Source organism: Lemur catta, chromosome 1 (assembly GCF_020740605.2).
Source record: "Lemur catta isolate mLemCat1 chromosome 1, mLemCat1.pri, whole genome shotgun sequence".
Lineage (NCBI taxonomy): Eukaryota > Metazoa > Chordata > Mammalia > Primates > Lemuridae > Lemur > Lemur catta.
In genome coordinates this window covers 140,488,723-140,513,741 of record NC_059128.1, presented here as the reverse complement: position 1 = coordinate 140,513,741, position 25,019 = coordinate 140,488,723, and the positions used below count along the sequence as shown (strand labels likewise).

The following is a 25,019-nucleotide window of genomic DNA, read 5'->3' as shown; positions in this document are numbered from 1 at the left end:
ACCCAGGAATATTGAAACAAAACCTCGTGGCGACTCGGTCTCCCGCGGCTTGGGTTTGGGGGCGAGGCTCTGGTGTGGAAGCGGATCGGGCTTTGGCCCTACAGTGGCACTAAAGCTACGACAAGTGGCCACTGCGGCCTCGCGCCAGGTGCCCTGGGCGCGGGGGACTGAGCCAGTGCAGCGAGCCCGTGTGCGTGTCGGGAGGCTGGGGGACCCGGGCAGTCCAGCCGGGCTCGGAGACGGTGCGCGCAGCCTGCCCGGGTCCCTCCGTGCGCAGCCGGCCGGGGCGGGGACCGGGCGGGCCCGCAGGGGTTAAGCGGCGGCGCCCGGCGCCCGGGGAGCTCCGCCCCCGCCCGCCGCACCTGGCGCTGGGCAGCCGGCCGCCTCGGCACTGGATTTCGGAGGGGATTGGCGGCGAGCGCGAGGGAGAGAATGTGACAAGTGCCGGCTCGGCGGCCGCCGGGGGAGGCCGCGCGCACCTGTCCCTGCCCGTCTCGCGCCGCCCGCGGCCGCTCGGACGCGCGCAGAGCCGCCCCCCGCCCGAGCGCCGCCGCCGCCGCCGCTGCGTGCGCCCGAGAACATGACTTCTGCCTTCAAGCTGGATTTCCTCCCGGACATGATGGTCGAGGGCCGCCTGCTCGTGCCTGACAGAATGTGAGTGGAGCCGGCGGTCCGCTACGCCGGTCCGAGGGCCGAGGGGCCGCGCGGCCGCGCTCCGCTCAGAGCCGCCAGGCGCCGCGCGGCGCCCGGGCGCGAGTTGGCCGCCCCGGGATCGGCCGCGGGGAGGAGGGAGAGTGTCCGAAGGTGCACGCCGAGCGGTGCGGGGACCGGCGGGCGGGGAGAGCGGGCACCGGGCGGGGTCCGAGGTCAGGGTGAGGACCGGCGAGCGGGGCGCGGCGGCCCCGGCACCGGGCGGGGTCCGAGGGACACGGTGAGGACCGGCGAGCGGGGCGCGACGTCCCGGGCACCGGGGTGGGGACCGGCGAGTGGGGCGCGGGGCCCAGGGCGGGGTGCGCGCGTGCGAGTGTGCACGCTGGTGGCATTTGCAATGCCGAGCTGATGGAACCCTCGTGGCCCGTTTGCAGATCTTCTCTTAGCAGATTTACCCGCTCATCTGACTTTGCCTTTGCAAAGATCCGTTTCCTAAAGTGGCAGAGGGGAAGGAGAGAAGAGGCAGGAGGAAAAAAAAGAAAAGGAATAATTAGAAAGCGTTGAGCTAGCCAGGTGTACTCTGTTGCAGAAATTAGAGGTAATTTTTACGTAATCATGATGGTTTGTCTGATGTGCAGTCTGTAATTTAATAATTAATGTGGTTCTGCTTGTTTCACATGTCGTCAAACTAGGGTGGAGCGTTTATTGGAAGAAATAGAGAGCTGGGATTCCTGAGGAATGGAAAGTATGTCTAATTTTTATCTGGCTTGTTAGTCTTGATAGGAAAGTTTCTCTTATTAGCTCAGGCGCTGTCAATAGGATCTGCTTGTATTTCAGGCATGTTAGGAAAAGAAAACCTAAAGAGAGAAAAAGGATTGTGAGAGTGGGACTGAAAGGTCTGTGTCCTTTTTAGACAGGGCGTAAATAAGATTCTCTCCGATTAGGCGAGAAATTTCACAGTGCATCTAGGCTGCAATTAATGCAGGGGAAAAAAGGACTGGTAGCATAAGAGTATATACAGGATGTTTCCTATTCTTTCCGAGCTACGACTTGACGTGCATATTCTTTCTGGCACCGTATGGTACCCTGCAATGTTCAGGCCATTGTAAGCTTTATGATCCATTTCCCTGGCACCTAACTTTCCCTCTACCATGCTAGATTCTTTTTCTAGGATGTTAAAGTGTTAAGAGTTGAGAGATTTTTGAGAAACTCCGCAGTGGCCGATTATTTGAGATGCTAAGGACCAAAAAAAAAAAAAAAAAAAAGGAAAGAAAGAAAAAAGTGGGGGCAGGGGAATGATAGAATCTGTTACATGTGAATTGTCTTTTCAGTCGATATTAAGAATGTTAACTTGCTAATACACGTGGAGCTTCCATTGTTTCAGCTGAGATAATCAGATAACATAAATTAATATTGAATTCCTTTTGGCAGTTTTCTCGGAGGAATTAATCTTGATTAGTAGCATTTCCATATTTGTTTTAGGAGGTCTCTGCCCTGGCCCCCCCTTAAAATAGATCTTTGTATAGAAACGTAATGCTTGTGTATGAGCTGGTTTGGAAGTTATAGGTGTTTTCTCCTCTATAGGCTAGAGTGTCTGGGCTGAACCAAAGAATTAGCTTGATTGTGATTTTGAATTTATGGTCACCTGCTACTTAAGTGACCATAATATATCGAGCTAATGAATGCTCTATGAATTTAAAGTGGTAATGGCCTCTGAAAGATGCAGTCTCTTATCAGTTAAATTATGAATTATGAAAATTTAATTTGTCCATTTCATTTGGTGGATGAATGTGTCTTACTCAGACTATTTGCTCTGAACAGAACCTTAGTATCTTACCCATGGAGTCTCCCATACAAATCCTGCTGTGACTTCTACCTCATTTCTCTTGCAAATGTTAGTTATTTCCCTTTGGAATCAAACCCAAATTGTTTTCAGCATTTGTCAACTATTGCTTGATTGTACTAAAGAAAAAAAGAGGATTTGTAGATGATAATTTTATTATTTGTTTCTAAGATAACTGTCGTGTGTCTCCACAGCCCTGAAAACACTAACTAGCATGTTTTCTAAAATAGTTTGTAATTAACTCCTATTAAACACTGTATTCCGGTGATAGAGGTGTGTGGGAAGGAATATGCCAAGTTGAAAATATCTGAAGCGCGCCTGGGCAGCATATTTTATTGCCATATTCATAGACTTGAGAAGATAGATGTGTGGATTTATTGTTTCCGGGACTGGTTGTCATGTGTGGTATATTGCCATTTGGACTAAATTGCAGTCTGCTAGATACTGGCGTATTCCTAAAAGGAACTTAAATAAAGCATGGGGGCTTTGCTGGTGTTGATTTTTCTAAAGCAGTAGAACATTTTCAATGGCGTTTTCCCACAAGAATATATTAGATAAGTTTGCAAGATGTAATATGTTTGAGTCCTCAAGGCAGATGAACAAATAGCTTTTGAGATGAATTATTACACTCAGTGGCCCCCCGAGCCATCCTGTGTTTAAAGAGCCCAGATCATTTAAGGCTCTGTAGCGGTATAGAATTGCCCTAACATATGCTTCAAGGTTTTGGGGTTTGAAACATTCAGTATTGAAACTTAATGGAAATGGACATTTTAAATAATGTTGACTATTAAAGTGTTTCGTTGCCTTTGTGCTACTATAGAATACCGTTTGCAACAAAGCATAATGAAAATAGGAACTGATTTTTTAATTTTGTTAAACTTGGGCAGCTGCTTTTCAATGGAGTGGGGATGAGTGTTTCTGTCTTGTTTCACCTTTTAATGATGTACATATACTTAGGGTTTCTAAATGTTTTTGAATTTTTAAACAAAACTAAGAAATAATGCCTTAGAAGTAAAAGGTTATGAGTAGAAAAATTTATAAATACAGCCTAAAAAGTATTAGTTCAGGTTTTTAATATTAGAATAAGGTACTGAGAAGAGGCTAGTAGTAAATTAAAATGAAATCTTGGTATTTTTTTCACATTTGGTAGTTAACCTTATTGAAAAGTAGGAAAGTTATCCTGACTGTACATTCATCAACTTGATGAGTTAGACTTTTTGTTGAGAGTAAGTCCTCCCAAGTTAGAATAACTGGGAAAATATCAGTGTATCATTAAACTGAAAGGAGGTCCTAAGGTCATCACTGTAAAAGTTGAAAGGGGCTTTAAAGACCATACCATTAGGCCTCATTTTATAGATTAAGAAACAGTTAGAGGGGCAGTGTGTGCAGGGAGGCACAGTAAGTACTGCTTCCCCCACATGATAAAATATGAGTCGTTAGTTGAATACCTACTATGTGCCGGGATTTTTATGTATATCATCTCTAACCCTCATGGTATTATCCCCGTTTTACAGATGATGATTAAAGAGGTTACCTGCTTGCCCACCCACATAGGCAGTAAATGGCAAAGCTGTGGTTTTCAAGTGTGTGCGCGTGTGCAGTGGTATGTTAAATTTAATGTTGAGGGGGAGAGAAGAGAGAACTGTGAATTAAAGTATATGACAAAGATTTTCTTCATAAAACCAAAATTGTGTCACATGAGAATGAGCATTGTAAGAAATAAATGTCAGCTATTCAGGATTGATGTATGTGAAGCATCATTTTATACTGTGACTTGATTCAAATTCACAGTTACTCTGTGAATTAACTATTGATAATATATTTTAATTAAAATTTTTTTTGGTTTATAAGGTAGCAGCAGGATGAAAATCAAAAGCAGTGGGTCCTTTTTCTCCCCTGTGTAGGCATTTAAAGTATATTTGGAAAATGCAGTTATTAATAATGAAATAGTGAGATAACTGACATTACCTGATTCCATGGTGGTCATGAAAGGAAATTAAAGAGAAAACTCTAAAGGATGGGCTTTGCATATGGTTCTTTAAGGAAAAATTTAAAAATACATTTCCAGGTGGGATTTCTCAGTTAATAGTATGTATTTTAGTATCAGATACTTTCTGAAGGCAAGAATTCATCCCACAATGGCTTTTTAGAGCGCTAATGTTATCTTTGATCTGGGCAGAGGTAGTATTTTAATTGTTAAATCTTGCTATTTAATTGTAATTTGCTGGATTGAGATTATTGTTGATGAGATGTAGTGAACTGGGGAAGCAAGACCCTTGAAAGACAAGATAAAAAGGAGATAGGATTTTCAGACATGAACCTAGTAATTAAGATTTCATGGGATCATTTAGGATGTTTTCCACCTCACAGTGTTGTTTTTTTCTCTCCCCCTAACAGCTATAATAACACTATAATTTGGCCTGTGATAAAAGACTGCAATCTCCTTCCTTTCTTTTTTTTTTTTTTTAACATAAATCCCAAACTTTTCATTTCTCTTTACCCCTTGTTTTTGTTTCTTACAAGTTAGACACTCATTCGGTTCTCATAGAAAGACAGGTAATGTTTTGGCATGCAAAATGATCTGATGCACTTGAGTCGAATACAACCAGCACATGATACGATGCAGCTATTGTGCAGAAATTCAAGGCAGTGTTCATGGTGGAGACTTTATGTGGAGACTCAGGAGAAGTCTGAGTCATAATGGAAATCTGATGTCATTGTGGAATTTATTTTTAAAAACAAAAACTGAAACAAACTTTCACAAATGTTAAACCATCTTTTATCTTATTTGCATCTAGATGGAAAATGTTATATTTTCAACATGTTTCAAGGAGCGAAATTAACAAGGCATGGATGTTGTTTATGTTCAATACTGAATTGTACCCAAATTTACAGGGGTCATTATTTCCACTTTAGAGTACTACTGTTGGAGGGTTTTGTTTTTCCAGGGGAGGGTCACCTTTTTGGTTTTTGTTCTTGGATTAGGAAGTACCTAACCTACAATGAGTTGGGTATTTCTCAGTGTAATATTTGTTTTACAGAACTGCAGAAGAGGGAGGGTTTGGAAACTACTAACGATTTCCAGTTCATTGGTACCTACAGGTCCTCATGCCATCCTGTTTGTTTCCTCTATCAAGAAGGGTACTGAGGAATATAATGAAGCCAGCATCAGTGGTGTGCTACTTGTGTAGCCGTGCAGAAAATGTATTTTTATTTTTCCTTAAGAAAAAGCTCTGGGTAAACGTAAGAGAAATGGAGCTGCACATTCCTGGGAAAACCTATGTGGGAAACAAAAACTAATTAGAGCAGTAAATGTGATGCTCTCAGGTAATTGTAAAATAATTATTCCCCTTCAGCACCATCACTGTTTAATTGCGCCATGCAGTATCCTCATGTTCTGACTCCAGATGTGAAGGGATGGAAACTTCGTTCTCCTCCTGGGATTGTCTTTTTCATTTAGTGTGAGCTGTATACTCTTCCTAAAGGACTTTTCAAAGAAAGGGGGAAACACTTAGGGAGATTTCGAACAGCTTCGCTCTCCCCATTTGTTCTAACTCCATGACAGAAAGTGATTACTGGAGCTATTTTTATAGAAATACAATTCCAGTTATGTGGTTGAAATGCCTTGTGAGCATATTTGAGATTTACTCTTTCGAAGTGACAACCCAGAGTTTTATGAACGGTCTCTTTTATGAACTGCAGATTGTATATTGTGTTCAGATACTGAGAGGGATGTTTTAAAATCAGTTGATAATTTAAAAATGTAATGCTAATAAATATGTAATCATATAGCTTTCAGAATGACTTAGTACAAATTCGGGTTTTGGTTAAATTTTAATTACTCCATTTGAATGAATGCCTCAGAGCCAACTTACCAGCAAATTATTAGACCCATTTTTTTTTCAACCAAAGATTTATGTAAATAAGTTTAGGCTATCTTTAGACTGGAATATTTCAGTTTTTTATTCTATACTTTCCTACCAGGCTTATGTGGCCTTTTACTTGAGGTCATATTTTAAATAAAGAAATCTATTCTGAACAGGTCTAGGTTTAAATCATCTGTGCTTCGTTTAGGTCAGCAGCAGGGAAGAGTCACCGAGATGGATGACCAATTGACCAGGCTTCCTTTCATGGTAATAGTGCTTTAAAAGTGGGATGTGTTCAGTGTTTGGATTTTAAGTCTTGATAATTGAAGAAGTCCAAGAAGTTTGTCTGCTCGGTGAGAGTAGATAAGGCTGGCTGTCATAACCATGGAAATCAAGCTCCCCCAGCCCAACAGCTGCTTTGTCTGACATTTACAAGCTCAAATACGACTATTTCCTACTTTCACAGATGAAGGTGGTGACTGACTACCCAGAGAGAATGCAATTAACTTTAGCTGATTTATTTGACATTTTGACATAACTTTTGGACAGCTTAAAATTTTTAGTAGCATAGCAGTGTACTTCTCAGTACTTCAACGTGCATACTAAGTCTCAGATTCTATGATTTTATGCTAAAAGGCTTGATTTCCATGCTTTTTCTAAAGAAGGTTCATAGCTTGCATTAAACTCATTACATTTTCAGGTGGCATTCTGTATCCTTTTCCATGAGTTACATCTTCGTTTCTCCTAGTCTTCCCCTGTAGCAGGAAAGCTGAACCTCATTTATCTGACACAAAGAAAATCAGTTGCTCCTTCAGGCTATAAAAGAGCAAAATATTTTGTAATTTACCTGGCTGTGGTCAGTAGGCATAAAATGTATGTGTGTACATACGTATGTATGTGTGAATATAAATATGTATTTATTGAAACCTATATTGGGTATAATTCTTCACTTTCTTAAAATATCTGCTGTTAAATGGTGTTTGGTATGACAAGTTATGAAATGGTTCCATAACATAACACGTCTTTACGTATTATTACCATCATAACTGAAAAATTTAAGGTTCAGAAAGGTTTTACATCTTGACCAAAGATGAACTGCAAATTAAGGATACTGCTAGAGAAAGGTCTCAGGACTGTGTTTTGACTCTTTTGCTGACAACCTCAGGTTCATTTCTATTAAAGGTTAAAAATAATTCAGTGTGGTCATCCTGCCATGTCTTGCTGGATGGAAAGCTGAGACCCTTCCCAGTTTGATGGTCTTATCTGTCCCTGCAGCAGAGTCCTTGGATTTTGGGACCTCTCTGTTTCTCAGTTGCGGTTGAGATGTTGCTACTCTGGGGGGAGGTCTTTAAGAGTAGGGGGAAAAAAAGATTGTTCACAGAAAAATCGGGACAGTAGATCCTAAAACAGATGTTTTCTTATTGTGTGGATGCATCTGGTGCTGGCCAGACCGAATCCTTACCTTGTGCTGCTTTGCTGCCACCATTTTATGTGATTGTTGTCATTGTCCCATGGCCTCCTGTTGCTGTTGAAAGGAGTCCTTGAAATTTTGATTGTCTAGTGGGAGACCACAAGTAAACTGACGATCTTAAAAAAGTGAATTGTTCACAGGACATTGATAAAGCTAAAGGGGGTAAATTTGGTGTAAACCAACTTAAACACATACCCCCCCTCACACCTAGTTGTACTCTCTTTGGAACTCGGAGGAAGGCATTGAGTGCCCAGCAAGTGAAACAAGTGCAGGTTGAAATCTGACACTTCATTTTGTCCTTGAAAAATCTTAGGGGAAAAATAGAACAGAAAGATGGTGTGAAAAAGCAGAAAGGAAAGCATTTGGTAGAGGGCTAATGTGGATGTAGTTAGTTATGCTTACTTGTTTTACTCTTCACTCCTGGTTCTTTGTAGCCCTGTCTGGATTCAACGAGGTCACCAACAGTACAGCTTTTTCTGAAGTTTTCTTTTACCGTTATGTTTTCCTGATTGATAGCTTTTTAGAACATCTCCTCTAAAGCCCGTTTTATTATCCTTTCCCCAACCGTTTCCTAAGTTTCAAGAAAAGGGGCCGTATCTGTCCGTGGCATAGCTCTCAGGATTACAGCGTTATCAAAATACCTACATCGTCACTTACTGCACATTCCAGTGGAGCAGCTGCGTATTTCTGTGCATAAAACTGTATTTTGACTTCCTACATTACAGAAGGGGTGTTGAGTTTTTGGTTTGAGCATAAGGGTAGCGTATTTCAGAATGATTAACTTTATGGATGTCATTGTCTTGGCCAGCTATATTTGGCTGTGCTGCAGCTGTGTTTGCTTTCTCAAAATTGTCACCAGGAGGCCTCCAACTGCCGTTATTCACTTCGGTCCGTGCTGGTAACATCTTTCCTCATGACTTCCATTGTCCACTCAGCCGCCTTGTCTTGGTGTCAGGATTTAGAGATAACATGCACAAGTCCTTAGAGAAGCCCAAATGCTGTCTGATGCTGCCAGCAGCTCCATCTCAAGGCAGTTTCTATATATTCAGTCTGTCCTGATGTTGCATCCTAACACTGCCTGTCAGGATTCTTCTTTCTTTTGCATAGCAAACCCATATTTTCCTGACTCCTTGTTTATCCTTTCTTTTTTACACTTAGATGTCAAAAAGTTGATCCCAACATGTGATGAATGGCATTCTTCCTCTTCTGTATTCTTAGGGCACTTTGGTATGTGTTCTTCTTGTATCTTAGAGGCCCCTTACACAAACAACTGTGTTGGAGAAGAAGCTAAGAGGGAAGTCATTTCTTTTCCCTCACCATAGAATTTACCTTTTAGGAAGAGTCTAGGAAACAATTTTTCTTAATACAGAGACCATTTTAATTCCATTGGCTATGTGTGGGTTTTAATTTTTAATAGATCTAACTTCCTCTTGGATTGTTTTTGCTTGTCAGGGACACTTGTCCTATGTGTCATGGAATGGAGTCACTGGGGACATTGCTTTAGGATCTCTCTGAGTGACAGGGTGGAAGGGTCCTCTGCAGGGCTAGGCGTCCTTTACTAAGCAGGCTTCTCATGAGAATTCCTGGCCTGTCTTCTGATTTGTTCCATGCCTACTTCGGGTCTCAGCTGACTTGTCAAGATTCCTCATCTAGAAAATAAGGATAATAAAATACGCTTCTTACCTGTCCCACGATATATTATTGTCAGACTAATGTTGGGAAAGAAATGACAACCTAAATATTTTATAGCTTCCTGGTACTTAAAACTGACCACAAATTCAGCTACGACATGTCCTAGGAGAATTGAATAGATTGGAACTTCATTGCAACCGAACAGTTAATGTTTTCTTCCTCAGAACATTCGTGCTTTTTGCCCAGGCAAAGACCCATAAAGCAATGTTGCTCTCACGTGAACTTTCAGAAAATACTCAGTCCCCAGGACACTGTCATGAAGACTGATTTTTTTTTCCTCCTTTGTGCATGATGATTGAGAAGTAAAACATGGTTCATGTTCCAACTGTGAACTTGTGGCCAGACCTTCCATCCCAGGATGGAGTGAAGCAAAGGCAGTATCTCCACATATGCCTTCTGAAAGGCCCATCTCTGTGCCCCCTGATGCAGATCCTGATTTTCTTATGGGAAGAGAATCAGCTGCACAGTACGAAGGCTGGTTCTGGCAGAATGAGACTCCTAATCCTGGGGGAAACTCAGCCATTAAGGAAGCACTTTTGATCATACGAGTACTGGGAGGTGTATTGTGTAGACCTTATAGCCTGATTGATGGCCTCTCCGGTGCTCAAGACACCTGGAGAGCATAGGTGTGCCTCCAGAGGTAGAAACTACCTGGAGAAGGTAGTTTTTTTGTCTTACAAGGTGTAGGGGGTATAGTGTGTGTGTGTTATGTCCTGCATGTAGGCAGTCCCCCGCTGCAGGGTGTATTCTAGTTATTCTGGTTTTGTGGTTAATAAGCAACCACTTCTTTCTTCTGACATAGCTGATAGGGTCCTTGGAATCCTAAGAGATCAGAGCCACCATATAGTTTGAAAACTTGCTCCTAAGGCTGTAAGTCACTTGATTCTTCAAGATCGGACATGACCAGATGCAGTTTGGAAGCCTAAAGCCTTGGCGTGTGAATCCATTGATTGAGGAGTATCCTCCGTGACCGGCCAGGGGAATACTTGGCGGCTACTATGGCTAAGAGTGTGATATTGACTGTGGAGGCATTCTTTAGGCCATGAACATCACCTCCAAAATGCAGACTCTCTTGCCTCACATAACAGAGCACTTGGCATTGGTGTGAACCAGGGACATTGTTGGGGAGCAGGGTGTGACTTTGGCAATATCAGAGATTACTGCTGTTTCTAAGATTGTTGTGAAAGAAAAAGTAGGTCTGTGTCCGAAAGCTGGCAAGATCTTTGGAGTAGGGGGCCAGACATACTCAAAATGCTTCTGTACAAACTAATTGGTACTTTGTAATCAGCACATTTTATCTTATTGGTGTCAAAGAAGTTTAATTAACTTTATAGGCAGACTTTCAGTTGGGCCAAGAATTTGTGGCCAAGTATTGTAAAAAGTGACCAAAATTGGACTTTTGTCAGCCTCCAAAACCATGTGATGGCCATGCCTTTATCTTGCCTCTGTCTTGTTTTCAAGGTCTACTGAGGATATGCTACTGTTGATCCAAATTTATTTCTGATTCTCTGTTCAATATAATAATAGTGCAGACTCAGAAGCCAAGAAATATTTTCTAGTGTCAACCAAACTAATCCTTTGACAACCATATGCTGCTTTTTGGTGTGTGTTTCTGTTAATTCTGATTATTTTATGGGATGCTGCCTTCCTGTGGTTACATTTTCTGCCATATTATATGATACTAGTTCTTGATTCAGGGTATACCATGGGCCAGCCATCAGGCTAGGGAATTTAAATGTTATCAGTAATCTTCAGAAAAATGTTGTTGGGGTAATTTGTGTCATTGCCATTTTGCAAATGAAGATATAGAGGTTCTATAACGTGGTAGTACTGAAAACTCAAGCATTTGCCTGTCTCTGTCATTTCCAATGCTTGAGATTTTTCTGTTGCATCGCCTAGAAGTTTGGCGCTGGAGGTTGCTTGTAAGTCTTTTGAGGGATTCTTAGATATAAACAGGTTGAAAATTTAGATAGGTTGGCAGATTGACAGCTGAATATGTAGGCTTTGAGTGTGAAGTACAGGCTTTTAGCTGTGACCCAACAATCTTCTGCTTTTAGTGTGCTCTTTCATGTCAGTTGCTCTTTCTTGGTTTTATTTCACAGCCAAACTGATTTCTGAGTCTAGAAGGCAAGAGTGTTTTGGGAGATGACTCAGTGGAAGGGGACCCCAGAGCCGTGTCAAGATCTCTTAATGCCTGAGGCAGAGTCTTACTTGCTACCGAGATGAGGAAGCAATTAACACTGAACGTTAAGGTGGATACTTATTCTTCATTGACGATAACGGTATATTTTATGAAGAGGTTTCTTCAGAGGATTTCATTAGATACCTGGCATTTTCCCCCATTTACTTCCAACTTTTTAATTTTTGCCTCTGATTTAGATGAACACTTGGCTTTTCTCAGGGTCTTTTCTAGCCCTTACTCTGCCTTCTTGTGAGTTAGAAAACGGCTCTCAGGTGGTGTTTGGTCCCCCTGTCCCTCTCATTTGGTGACTTTATGCCATATCCTTTCTACACTTACATCCATTTTTTTACCCCTTCTTCATAAGTGGGCCACATAAGTAGGCAGTGTAGAATAAGAAAGTCTCCAAGCAAGATGATGATGGATTTTAGATAATTGACAGTTGTGACCAGCTCACATATAGTACCTAGTCCCTTTCAACTGTCGAACACTGTCATCCTCTCCACAGCTTTGTGCTCAAGTACATAAACATTTGATAGGATTCTGAGCTTTGAGCAAATGATAAATTTCTGTCTCCTGTGTAGATACCCAATGTAAAGGAAAGTGATAATAGTAAAGTTAGAGTGGAATTCATGCATGGGTTGGTCTAACCCACAAGCCATTTCATACCGAATATTAGCTTGTCGAAATGCCTTTACTCTTGGCAGGCATAACCTAAGAGGATGTGATTTGAGTGGAGTTTTCATGCCCTGTGTGCTTATTGTATTCTTGCTACTGATGCAAACATTATCTATAATTACATTTTCAAGTGACTGAAAATTGCAGGCTTTGTTGAACAAAAATACAGCCAAAGAATGGAATGTATATCCACTCCACCCTCATTATAAGGCTTTCAGAAGTCAGACTATAAGGCCCAATACCATGGCTCTCAGCTACATGATACCAACTCCATTCGCCGATGTTTGAACACTTTGTCAAAATGCTGGGGTCCCAATGATCACATAATGGGAGGAAAATGCTATTACTGTTAGCGCTTCGTTGGCTCCATTGTCAACTCAATCACAGTGGCACCTCCTCTCACAAGTCCTCTGTTTCCAGGATGTAAGGTGAGAAACCACAATGTGATTTAGAGCCAATTGTGATGGGCAAAATTGAGAAAGTTGGTTGAGGGGCAGGTGCGACTGCATCCCTGGTGTTATCTTCACATCGCCAACCGCTACCTTGGACTTACTGCATTAGACTTTCCTTGTCCTTAGAACCTGGCATGGTACCAGAAAACCATCCTGGCCAATTGTATTCTTCTAGACATGTGATAAGACTCCATTTGTACTTTTGGAACCATTTGACATTTTTAAAAACAAGTAGTATGTGATAGCTTAGTATTTTGCTCATTGTTGAATAACACTATAAAATCCAGGGAGCTATTTAAAAAAATAGATGTTCCTTGGTTTTGGATGGAAAAACTAAGGGGAGGAAGAAGTGATGATAACATCATTGTTTTTTTGTTTTTAAGATATTAAATGTATTATCTCTGTGGTGTTACACAATGTTCTAAGTCACCTTCCAGGCCCTAGCAGAGTCCAACCTCTTTGAAAAACTAAAGAAAAATTACTGTGATGGCTTTATCCAAAATAGAAGCAGAACAAATACTTGACTAAGTTTACTCAGGAAACCCATAGGCTATTCCTGATTCTCTTGTGTCTGACAGGTAGGACAAACATGTTATCAGAGAAATATTTATTGGGTCCTAACTGTGAACGGTTAATGTCTACCTAGTGAGTTGGATGTTCTCTAATGTGTGTTGGCACCTTTTCTAAAATGAATAATAGGCTCAAATGTATGTTGGGTTTTGGACAGATCTTTTAATACTGTAATTTATGAAGGTGACCAGTTCAGTATTTTTAACATTCATGAAGCTAAAATAAGATAACTTTGGGGTCCTAGTAAAAACCTTCCAATGAAATACAAGACAGCAAGAAGAGTTTTTTTCTAGTTAAATGAATTGTTGTAGCTTTTGAGGCAAGGCCCCTACAAGTGAAAGTTCGGAGGCATAGGCAGTCTCCATCATATAATTGTAAGGTGTAAATGAGGGCAATTCAGTTTGTGTATTTCATGAGTTTTTTTTCTGTAAATTACTAATGCTCTCTCTTACATTCAAGGCACTTTTTTTTTTTTTTTTTTTTTTTTGCCAGGTTATGTGTTTATGCCTCTAAGTGCCTGGGCTTTTGATAGCTTGGATTCTTAGCCAATCAGCAAAACTGACTTTAAGAAATGTAATTAGCCTAGAACCAAAGTAAATTAGCTTTTAAAGTTATCTAATTCTCAGGGTTTCTTGTGGGCTTCTACAGCAGCAAAATCGATTCCTCTGTGGTGGTGTAAACACAGTGTAAGTCAGAGAATGTGGCGGCTGTTACAGTTTGTACTGCAGATTGAACAGTTAAAAGTAAGTTGGGCAACTGAAGAATTTAGGATTTGAGTCACCACTAACCTGTTATTTGGCCGAACTGATCAGTTGCAGTGTCATCATGTGGAGACAACCTAAGCATTTTCTGTACTGAAGTCTGTTCTTTCTTGTTTTTTTTTTCCCATTAATCTAAAATGTCTGCCAGTGAACAAGACTCAGAGTTTATCTTCATCATTCTTAACACAAATATTCAGTCTCAGGGTCTCATATGTGCTGGATAGTTGCTGGCTGTTCTAGGTGTTACAGAATTTTATAAAGTGAAGTTACAAGCGTTAAATATTTGATTACTCTGAGCTTTTTGTCCTGTTGACTTTGCCTGTTCTTCAGGGAAACAATCACTAGTTCAGATCTGTACTTTTGTGTTGTCGGAGGGTATGTTGGATTAATAAAGGACTTTCTTGTTGGGACACAAGAATTTCACTGTTACAGTTTTCTAAAGACTTTCATTCTTCACCCTGTAGATTAGATGAGGTAAAGAGTATAATACTGCCTCCTCATCTTCTTTTTCTTTTTTTACTACATCTATATCCCTCCTAGATTCCTTAAAAATGTTTCATGAGTTCTTTATTACTAAGCACACAGGAAGAAACGGTCTCTTGGTGGAAACGTGCATATACATTAGTACTTTTGTGATCTTGGCCATTTGCATTGAATGCAATTAGCTTGTGATGGGGGAATTTCCCCACCTGAAAAAGCTACAGTGGTAGTAGGAAGTAGTGCCCCACTCCATTAGGTCATATTGGATCTGGTATGATCCACAGAATGAATTGTGCAAGCAGTGGAAATCTAGATTTTTATCTAGTCCAACTTGAACTTCCTGTAGAAGAACTCTTTAGTTTTCACTAGATGGAGAATCTTGAGAACAAGTGGGCACAGATCAGTTTGAAAACAAGAGGATGGGGATAGCAACCACGTAATTGACATTCGAGATATGACCTCAAGCTCTTCATGCTCTTGGTACTCAAGATCCAGTGAGTATGTGACCTGGTGTGCTGAGATACCTCCAGCTTATGCCTGTCGCTATAGCATCATCATTAATAGTGTCCCCCTTTTACTCTGAAAAGTGTCCCAGTTCAGATAAATTATGTGATCCCCTTCTTATGTCTGATCCTATACCGCTAGCTTTCTTAGATATAAATATATGTGCCAATTTTTAAAAGTCTACGTGGGATTAACTGAAACATTTTGCACAAAAATGATTATTAATGTTTTTTAACCTTCAAGAAAAGAAATTTCTAGCCTCTGTTTCTCCAACCCATTTTCTTACCTAAATCCTTATTTAAAAAGCTATAGAAAAGCTATTTAAAATGTAACAAAACTTTATTTGGTGTTTCTAATGTATTAGCACTTTGCTGGGCACTTAGGAATGTGCTATCTCGTTAACTTATGTTTTTTCTAACTCACATTGCTTGTGCTAGAAGTTGCTATCTGCAGCCCTCTGTGAATACACCTAGGTTCACTGTTGGTGGCTCCTGAGATGAGACTATCAGGGAAACCTTTCTGTTCAATTCAGTCAAATTAGTTAACTTTTCCCCAGTCTGGAAGGCTCGAATAGGAAGCTCAGATACTTCTGATGACTTTCAACCAAAGTGTGACCAGAGCCAGAAAATGATTTGAGGAGACCGCCGTTGTTTGTTCTCACGCTGCCTTTTGTGAAACACAGGAGAGTGCAGCCAAGGTATGATGACCCAGGGTGCGCAGGTATATTTCTGAATTGTCATCACTGAGATACTTTTTTGCTCTATAATGCTAATTGCTCTTTTTCCTACAGTGCTAGTATTTCAGGAGATTTGTGAAATATGTGTGTTTAAAATTGATTTCCTGATTTTTACATTTATACCCAGCTGTTTGTTATTCAGTTCAGCCATCAGCATCCGAGTCTCAACGGACCATGTAATGTGCAGCTGTAGCCAGATGTAACGCTTTCTCTCCCTAAATGTTTCCGTTAGAAGCTTAGAGAGGCAGGCTAAAGACTGCTGATAACTGTGTTGCCTGCATTAATTTACCCTGTGGAGCTACACAAATTCTGCTTGGCAATTTTGTTTCATGACCAACAAGCAGAGCAATGTTTGTGATCTCCATCCCTGGTAGTAATGTTGACACTGTGTATATCGAGTATATCTGCATTGATATGAAAGGTACTTGTACAGCTAATTCAAACCACAGGAAGCTGTCTGATGTGCATGCATAAATACTCGGGAAGCCAGGTTGTGCTTAAGAAACAGCAGCCAGGATTCAGATCAAACCTTTGCCTGGAAGAAAATAGGTCCATAAACCAGTCTCTTGAACAGAGAATTTCTTAGGAAAAATAAATTTAGGATCATTTCTCTTCAGCCTATAGACAAGCCTTGTTTCTAATTTGCATTTATTATTCAAATCTGTGTTTCCTTTTGTATTTGTATGATGTATCTTTGTTTAGAGGCTACAGCTTCTACTAAATTTAATTACTTCCCTTGGAGGCTTTAAATTGAGGGCAGCTTCTATTAATTGTTAATTACTTTCCTCTGCCATTTACACAGTGAAGGTACAGTTACTAATTGAAGGTATGTTCTGCACAATGACAAGAAGCTTCTTCAGTCTCAGTATTTACCTTTCTTTGGGGACTGATTTTTATTTCTCTAATCTTATCTTTTACTAAACATAAAAGTAGACATTTTGCTGATATATTGGCCATTTCTGTGATCCAGTGTTATAGATTCCTAGATAAATAAATGGAATCATCTTTGGCTCTGTGTTGCCATCTGGTGGTTTCTTGATCTCTTTAGCCTCCTTAGACCAATCTGTGATGGGAAGATGATACCCCTGGGTCTGTTCCCATTTTGAGTTTTATCCCTAAGATCCCTCTGGGGATTTGCAGATAGCCTTGTTCCTCCTGGTGGATGAGGGAGGAAGCATCATTATGGCCTGGGTGGTTTTTTATTACATTATTAAAGTGTTTATTGCATGTCTTCTGTATATTGGGCAATTTTGACTGTCTCCGTAAGATTCCTTTATTGGCCTCTCTGGCATGTGATTGTTTTCCCTTTTCTGCTTATCTTTCATTACTCCTCCCCACCTCATGACTGTGGGCGTCTTGCCTTTCTTTTTTTGGCTCTCAGCTTGTCTTTCTCAATCTTCCCTTTTTAGAGAGCTTATATCCTCAACTACCATATCTAGGCTGATAGGGGGGAAAGCTGTTTCTCAACATTTAATCTTTTATTTTTATCTGGATGCTCTTACATTCTATGGTCATAAAATTTTAAATTTAATTGAAAATTACAAAGGTAGAGAGCAAGAAAGAATTGGGATAAAGGTTGAATTACTGAGCAGGAGCAAATTGAAAAGCTTGAAATTTTCTTGTTACTGGGGAGCTTAGGTTTATGGCAAAAACAAAGTGATTTTAGTTTGTAGTTTTCATTAAATTTTTGTGTTTAAAAAAAAAAAAGAATTCTCCAGTCCCTAGAAGTCCAGGTAGGTAGCCATGTTAAGCTATAAACCTGCCATCTGTGCTGGTCATAGTAGGCAGAGGGCCAGAGCTTGCATGGGAAGTGCTGTGAGCACAGGTCAGTGTTCCAGAGGTGTGGACCTTTCAGCCTCATTGGAGACATGACTTCCCTTTTTTCCATCTGTAGCTTGGCTTCTCTTTGTGGAGTCTTCTTGTGTAGCCTCTGGCCTATATTCTTAAGAGAAAAATGCTTCTATTCTTAGAATGTGTCTAAGGTAGTTTGCGCTGTATTGCATCGCCCAGTTGTGCTGGTAGAGGTATGTGGTGTGTGAAATTGAATGGTATTTCAAACGGTAGTGCTTATTAAGTTATTGATACAGGATGGCTGTCAACTTAGGCAAGGTGTGAAGTTAATCCTATTAGAAAGTGATTACTTGTCTACCCAAATACATCAAAAGAGTTGTAGTTATGGCACTGGGACAGTGGGAATTTTGACAGGATTTCTATTATCAATCAAATAGTATGCAGTACACAGCCATAAAATGATTGTGGAGTGAAACTTAGAATGTGCATTTCGGCACTGATTTTATTCGCATTATGCATATAAATTTATAAAATCATACATAAACTACAAAAGGTGGGATAAGAACACTCTTAAGAATTACTATTTTAAAATGTGCTATAACCTTAGTATGAATATACTATGTAAAAACATTTTAATATTTGGAACCCACATATATAGTCTTGAAATCATGCTAATTATTGTTAAAGTACACTGGTTGGGTTCATTTTTATGAAAACATTTCTGGCAGCAATGAAACTCACTTATTAAACATGCTTTGGGAATTAAAAATGATAAGTTTTACAAGTTCCTTGAGAGGGAGGGATAGGGCCTTTCTGTAGCAAGCCAACTGTCTTGTCTTTTTATTCCATCCCCCAGCCACCACCCTAAGCTGAGTGCCCCTGTGCTTCCGCAGTGTCCTACGCGTGTGCACACGCACACACATGCAGCCACACAGTGCTCCCATGGTGTTGACCATGGACTGGCAGCAGCATCCGAGTCCTGTGCAGTCTCTCCCATTAGCCTCGAGGACACTGAGAACAGGAACCAAGGCAAACTGAGCCTTAGAACACAGCCCCTGATACTCTACATGGCACATAGTAGGTGCAACACATCGAACGAGAAAGGGGGAAAAATGGAGAACTGGTGTTGCTGGTTTTGAAATGAACTGAGCAGATTCTCATGGAGCTCTTTACATATGCAGGGTTTGGATTGTAAACACAAAAACCTCATCAAAGCTAACATAGCATTCCTTGAGCTATTCTCACCTACCTCTTCTGCTAATGGTGTGAATTCAGACCATGAGGGCGAGGAGCTCTGTGGTCACAGTGTGGACTAACTTGTGCCTTATTTGCCCACGTGCACGTTTTATTCCTTTCGGAAGCTTTCTAAGCTTCTAATGCTTTTCTGTTCAAGAAAGTTTTTGAGTTGCAGTTTATTTTTAAAATTACATTTTAAGCCACTCAATGGAAGATAGATTAAGTGCACTTCATAACTTTGGTCATTGAAGTAAGAACTTATATATCAGTTTTTAAGGCTAATTGCATTCAAAAATAAGAGATAATTATATATCTATTACATTTTTGTTGGAAAAAACCATGGGCCCGAGCAATCTAGAAGTGCAGGTAGATGTATGTTAACTCCGGGTGACTTGGGAATGTGGTATATGTTGAGAGTGGAGTGGGTGGAGTGGCATGGGGTGTTCGAAGTTTCCTTGCATCAAGCTAGTTATTATCTACAAAAAACATCCAAGGGACTGAGAAGAACAAAATGTGTTGATAATCTTTATGTGGGCTGTGACAGATTGATTTTTTTAATCAAAGATTTCCTATTTTTAGGGAGTTCAGTGTGCCTTAGGAATACGGTAAATTTTGAGAAATTTTTAAATTTTCTTGTCATTGATGATGAGACCACATGATTCCAAGGGAAGGTAGAAAGAGGAAGTTAAAGAACTCTCACGGCCATGCACAGCAGAAGGGAAGGGTGGGTAGCATTTATGTATCTGACTGTGTCTTCACTGTGTTCTCTGTGAGAATTGCCTCCAACAATATAGAGATAATTAAAAATGAGCATTAAACAAGATGTAGACATAGTGTTTTGGAGAAGAAACAAAATAGGTTCTCTATTATGTAAACAGACCGTCTTATGTTTAGTGCTTGATAAGATCTTAATCTGCTATAACAACATTTTTCACATCTGATAAATTGCATCATATAATAAAAATAACAATAGTTTATAGGAACTTTAAAGGTATAATTGGTATGGAATTTTAATTATGGAGCAATAGAACTCTGAGCCACCAGGAAAAACCTATTTTATGCTGTATTTTCTGTGTAGCAACTTACTTTGTTGCAGTTATTTGTTCTGGTCTGGTTGGTTGCTTGGTTTTCCCCGTATAATGATTTTAGTTGTTATTACTTGGTTCAGCAAATACTTTTAAATGCCTACCTGTGTGCGAGTTACCATTTTAGGTTCTGGGGAAACCCTGCATCCTCAAGGTTACATCACCATTCATGATGAACATTTTTGATTCCCCTTTTATTTTGTGAGGTCTCCTCTTCTCCAAGCATTTCAGCCTTCTGCTTATTAGGATTTTCCATCATTCAGGGCTACATGAAGTCCCTGTTTAGCCCCTTCTCTGTCATCGACTGTTAAAGCTGCTGCTCTCTGGCCTCCTGCCACTAATAATGTCTTAGTCTGGTTGGGCTGCTGTAACAAAACACTGCAGACTGGGTGGCTTAAATAACAGACATTTATTTCTCACGGTTCTGGAGACTGGGAAGTCCAAGATCAAGCTACTGGCAGTCCTTCCTCTTCTTAATAGGGCACTAATCCTGTCATGGGGGCTCCACCCTTCTGACCTTGGCTAAACCTAGTCACCCCTGAAAGGCCCCACTTCCCTACACCATCATGTTGGGGGTTAGGGCTTCAACATATGCATTCAGTCCATTAACAAGCATTGGTACTATCAAGGTGCCAAAACAGATCCCAAGAGAGAGACGAAGGAACTGTGGTCTGTACTTCTCAGGGGGATAGTCAGGAAAGTGGTAGCCCAGTGTCAAGACCCAAGACCCACTAGTTTTGAGTAAGTGTCTAAAAACACACAAGCCTTGGGGTTTCTCTTTTAAACTCTAAGCAGGAACACTCAGAAAGTCATATCAGAGAAGTGTAATAAGGCTGAAGAAAGAACATTAAAGTGCAGATACAGGCAGTATCAGACTTTATATATATATATATATATAGAAACAATTTGACTTGTATTTCTCTCAACACATTTTTAATTTCTGATCAAATTACATGAACTTTTCTTATCTGGGTTTTCAGACCCTTTTCCTGTGGAAACTACCTTATATAAAGGTATGTGTATATATATCTCTTTATAAAAGGTATGGGCTCTTTTCCACACTGTGAGCCCAGTAGAATCTCTGTCACCCTTCAAGCAGGACATAGCATTAATCCCGTTGGAATGGAACGTATCCTGGAGAGTTTACAATATGTAAGCTGTTATATGTGGGGTTCGCAGTACTGTTACTTTATATAAAAAAGAATTGTCATAATTACTTGGATGTTTATACATTTCGCATATACATATCTCTAGATTACTGTGATTAGTCCCATTGTCATGTATCAGGATTTTACTAAAATGACAATCTACTCATTGGGGGCATAATTATGGGTAGGTACATGGTTAGCCATGGGTAGACTCAGGATAGACTAGAACATTTGTGTTGAACTATTTTTGCATGGTCAGAATTTCAGTAATAACATGAAAAAGGAAAGCTGAGGGTTTAACACTGTGTTGGTATATCAGGAGATTAGTTTTCTGTTACTATAAAAGGAAATATATGTTTACCCCCCTTCCTTTCAGATTTCTATTATTATTCCATGCTAGATACTATATTTAATCCAGAGATTTTTAAAGCCTGGCAGCATTGCTTTACGTTGAATAACTTTAAACTGAGCAGCCAGAGATTAGATTTCTTTGGAAGCAAAAGTCAGAGTGAAGGTGGAAATCAGATTACCATTGGTGGACATCTCAGTTATCCCTGAATACAAATGATTTGACAGACTCTCTTGACTTCAGACACTCACATCGATGTGTCTTCTGACAATATAAGGTTTCAACTTTGTGCACCTTTTCATCTGAGAAGCTGTGTCTGACAGTGGCTGTCTCTCACATACCATAATAGTGACCCTTCTAAATGTATAATTCAGTGGTTTTTAGCCTATCACAAAGTTGTGCAAGCATCACCATTATTTTTCAGAACATTTCCACCACCCTAGAAAGAAACCCCATACCTCTTAGTTGTCACTTCCCAGCACCCCCCACCCAAAGTCCAGGCAAATACGAGTATACTTCCTGTTTCTATGGATTTGCCTGTTGTGTACATTTCACATTAATGTCATCATACAATATGTGGCCTTTTGTGTCTGGCCTTTTTCACTTAGCATAATGTTTTCAGAGCTTCATCTGCATTATAGATACGTTAGTACTTCTTTTCTTATGGTTGAATATTATTCCACGGTATGTGTATACCACAGTGTGTTTACCTATTCATGTTTTGATGGACATTGAGCATGTTTTGGATGGTATAAATAATGCTACTATGAACATTCATGTGCAGGTTTTTGTGTGGATATTTAATTCTCTTGGATATATGCTATGGAGTTGCTGGGTCATGTGGTCATTTTTGAGGAACTTTCCAACTGTTCTTAAAAATGACTGCACCCTTTTGTCTTACCACCAGCAGTGTATGAGGGTCTAGTTGCTCCCCATCCGTGTCAACACTTGTTGTTGTCTGTCCCAGCCTGTTGTGTAGATGAGACGGACAGGATATACAGAAGGTAAGAACCAAACCCGAAGATCTTAGGTGGGACCAGGGATAGAATCCTCGTCTCCTAGCTCACGTTCACCATTCTTTCTGCCACACTGCATTTCGGCAAAACTGGGTGAGGAAAAACGTGCGAAAACAATTGTTCTGGAATTATCTATTTTTATTTTCTTGTAAGTATGGGACGTTTGTTTTTTTTCATGATCTCTGATGATATCCAATTGTATGTCTCTAACTTCAGCCTTCTCCCTGGACACCGGCCTTGGCTGTGTGATGGCTTACTCTACTACCTCTAGCCTATTAGGCATCTCGAACTTGGTGCCCCAAACCAAGCCCTGATCCCCATTCCCTATCTCTCTAAATGGTAGCCAGCTGCTCAGGGCAGACACCAGAGTCTTAACTTCTCTTTCTCCTGGTCTCCGTGTCCAGTCTGTCAGCAGTCTTTTGGGCTCTGTGTCCAACACACCATCACTCCTGCGCTGACCGCATCCTTATCACTTTCCTGACCAAGCCACACAAATCTCACCTGGACTTCAGATGGTGCTAAGATGCCCCCAGTGGCTTCCTTTCAAGCCTAGAAAGACATCCAGCATCCGTAAAATATCCTGAAGCCCCCATCTGCCCACTGCTCTTGGTTCCTGCTATTTCCTGCTTGCTTTGCTCTAGCCACGTGGACAACTTCGCTGTTCGGCCAGCATGTCCTCTTGTCAGGTTCTCGGCACTTGCTGTACCCTGAACCCTCTTCCACCTGCTTTCACCCCCGCTTCTTTTTAAGATGCCACTTATATGTCACCTCATCAGAAGGCTGTCCCTGACCACTGTATCAAAAATAGTTGTCGCCTCGCTTTCTATCCTCTTACCCTATTTTGCTCCTTCACGACATTTGTTACTGTTTAACAAAGTATTAAATATTTATTTGCTCATTTGTTTACTTTCTTCTGTCTTGTCTGCTGGGATGTAAGCTCTGAGGCAGCAGAGCTTGGTCTCTTTGGTTTACCACCGTATCTGCATAGCCTGGCATGGTACTTAGCACATAAAGGGTAGTCAGTAAATTATTATTAAAGGAACATATTTCATTCTTCTTCCTGGCATACTCAGAATCAGCCTATTTTGGGCGAGCTTTTAATTATTTTTTACATTTTGCTGAAGACTTCCATCTGTTTCGTATAAATTTAAGTCTTTCTGCAGTACATTTTCTTCGTATATAAATTTGCAATAATGCTAGGCAGGTGCTTTGAGACCTCATTTGAAAAATGTCCCCCCCACCACCTAAGTGCCAGAGATTATGATAGTAATATTGCCATTTTTATTACTCAATCTGGTTTTAATACATTATAATAGTGTGGACCCTATTAGCCAAGTACATGATAATAGCCTTTTACTGTAATACCCTAGGATATAATATTGTAATGTCATAATATCTCATTATTGTGGTTCAAATAAGGATCTCACTTATGTACACATAGAGCTCTTATAGTTTTGTAATAAATAATCCGAGGGGAAGAATCTGCTGCTGAGAATCTTATCTAAAACATAAGATCCCACAGTACCAAAAGGGATTTGGACAAAGTATGTCCATGTACTTAAATTGTACATTTGTAGTTTAATTCATTCTTCTTAATGTGTTGCACATTGTTACCTAAAATTCCAGATTGTTCAATTGCCTTCCAGCCCTCTTCTCACCTGTTTATTCCATTTTATGCAACAGCCAAAAAATAAGTAAGGCTAATATTAACTTTGGTGAAGATAATGTTCCACTGCCTTCCAGTATACTAAATAATTTAAGAGGATATGATGTAGAGAACTTGGGCTCTGCAGCCAGGTTTACCTAAGGCTGAGTCTTAACTTAATGCTTGAACACAACGTGTAACTATGAATCTTGAGCTTTCTAATCTGAAATATCCTTCCTTGTAAAACGGGATGAATGGCTGTAGCTACCTTGTAAGGCTGTGTGAGAATTGAGATGATTTATATAAAATACCTGGCAAGTAATAAAATGCTCAATAAATGTTAACTACAGTTATTACTACTAGTATTATCTTAAACTGTTTGAGCACCATGTGCAAAGAAATATTCTTAGACAAAGTGAGGGTAGAATGACTGTCAGGTAGAGAGCAGTAAAAGGGCTTTGAGTAGGGCAATAAAATGCAAATGTGTTACCTCTGCTTTTTGCCCCAGAACTGTATATATCATTCCGTTTGGTGAAAAAGAGAACTGGGCCTGCTGTTAATCACAATATAACAAATGTAACACACATAGACACCCTTAAGGTGCCGTATGTGTTTATAGCCTATTCAAAGAACAAAAATGGATGTTTCTGTAGCACTTAATCTGGCTGGAACGCTCAGAATACCTGTTAGGCGCGTGCTCATTTAGTTGTTATAATGGGAGTACGTGTTCTTTCCTCTTTTTATGGAAGCCTCTGGGTGTAGAGGTGAGAGAAAGAAAACATTTTAAAATGCGCCGTTTGTTCAAGGCAGCGACTGGATCGTAAAGAGTTGGAACATTCAGCGAGACGAACTGACTTTGAGCTCTC

The 25,019-nt window shown here is 40.3% G+C and overlaps 1 protein-coding gene across 3 annotated transcripts in view; it reads left to right on the top strand.

Annotated features, from left to right (window-relative positions):
• The first annotated feature begins 409 nt into the window (after window positions 1-409).
• CELF2 (CUGBP Elav-like family member 2) overlaps window positions 410-25,019 on the top strand; it is a 296,716-nt gene continuing 272,106 nt past the window's right edge. For all 3 annotated transcript variants that reach the window (XM_045535983.1, XM_045536004.1, XM_045535994.1), the window contains exon 1: window positions 410-654. In XM_045535983.1, the coding sequence (XP_045391939.1) occupies window positions 581-654 (74 nt within the window). In that variant the 5' untranslated portion in view covers window positions 410-580. The remainder of the gene's footprint in view (window positions 655-25,019) is intronic.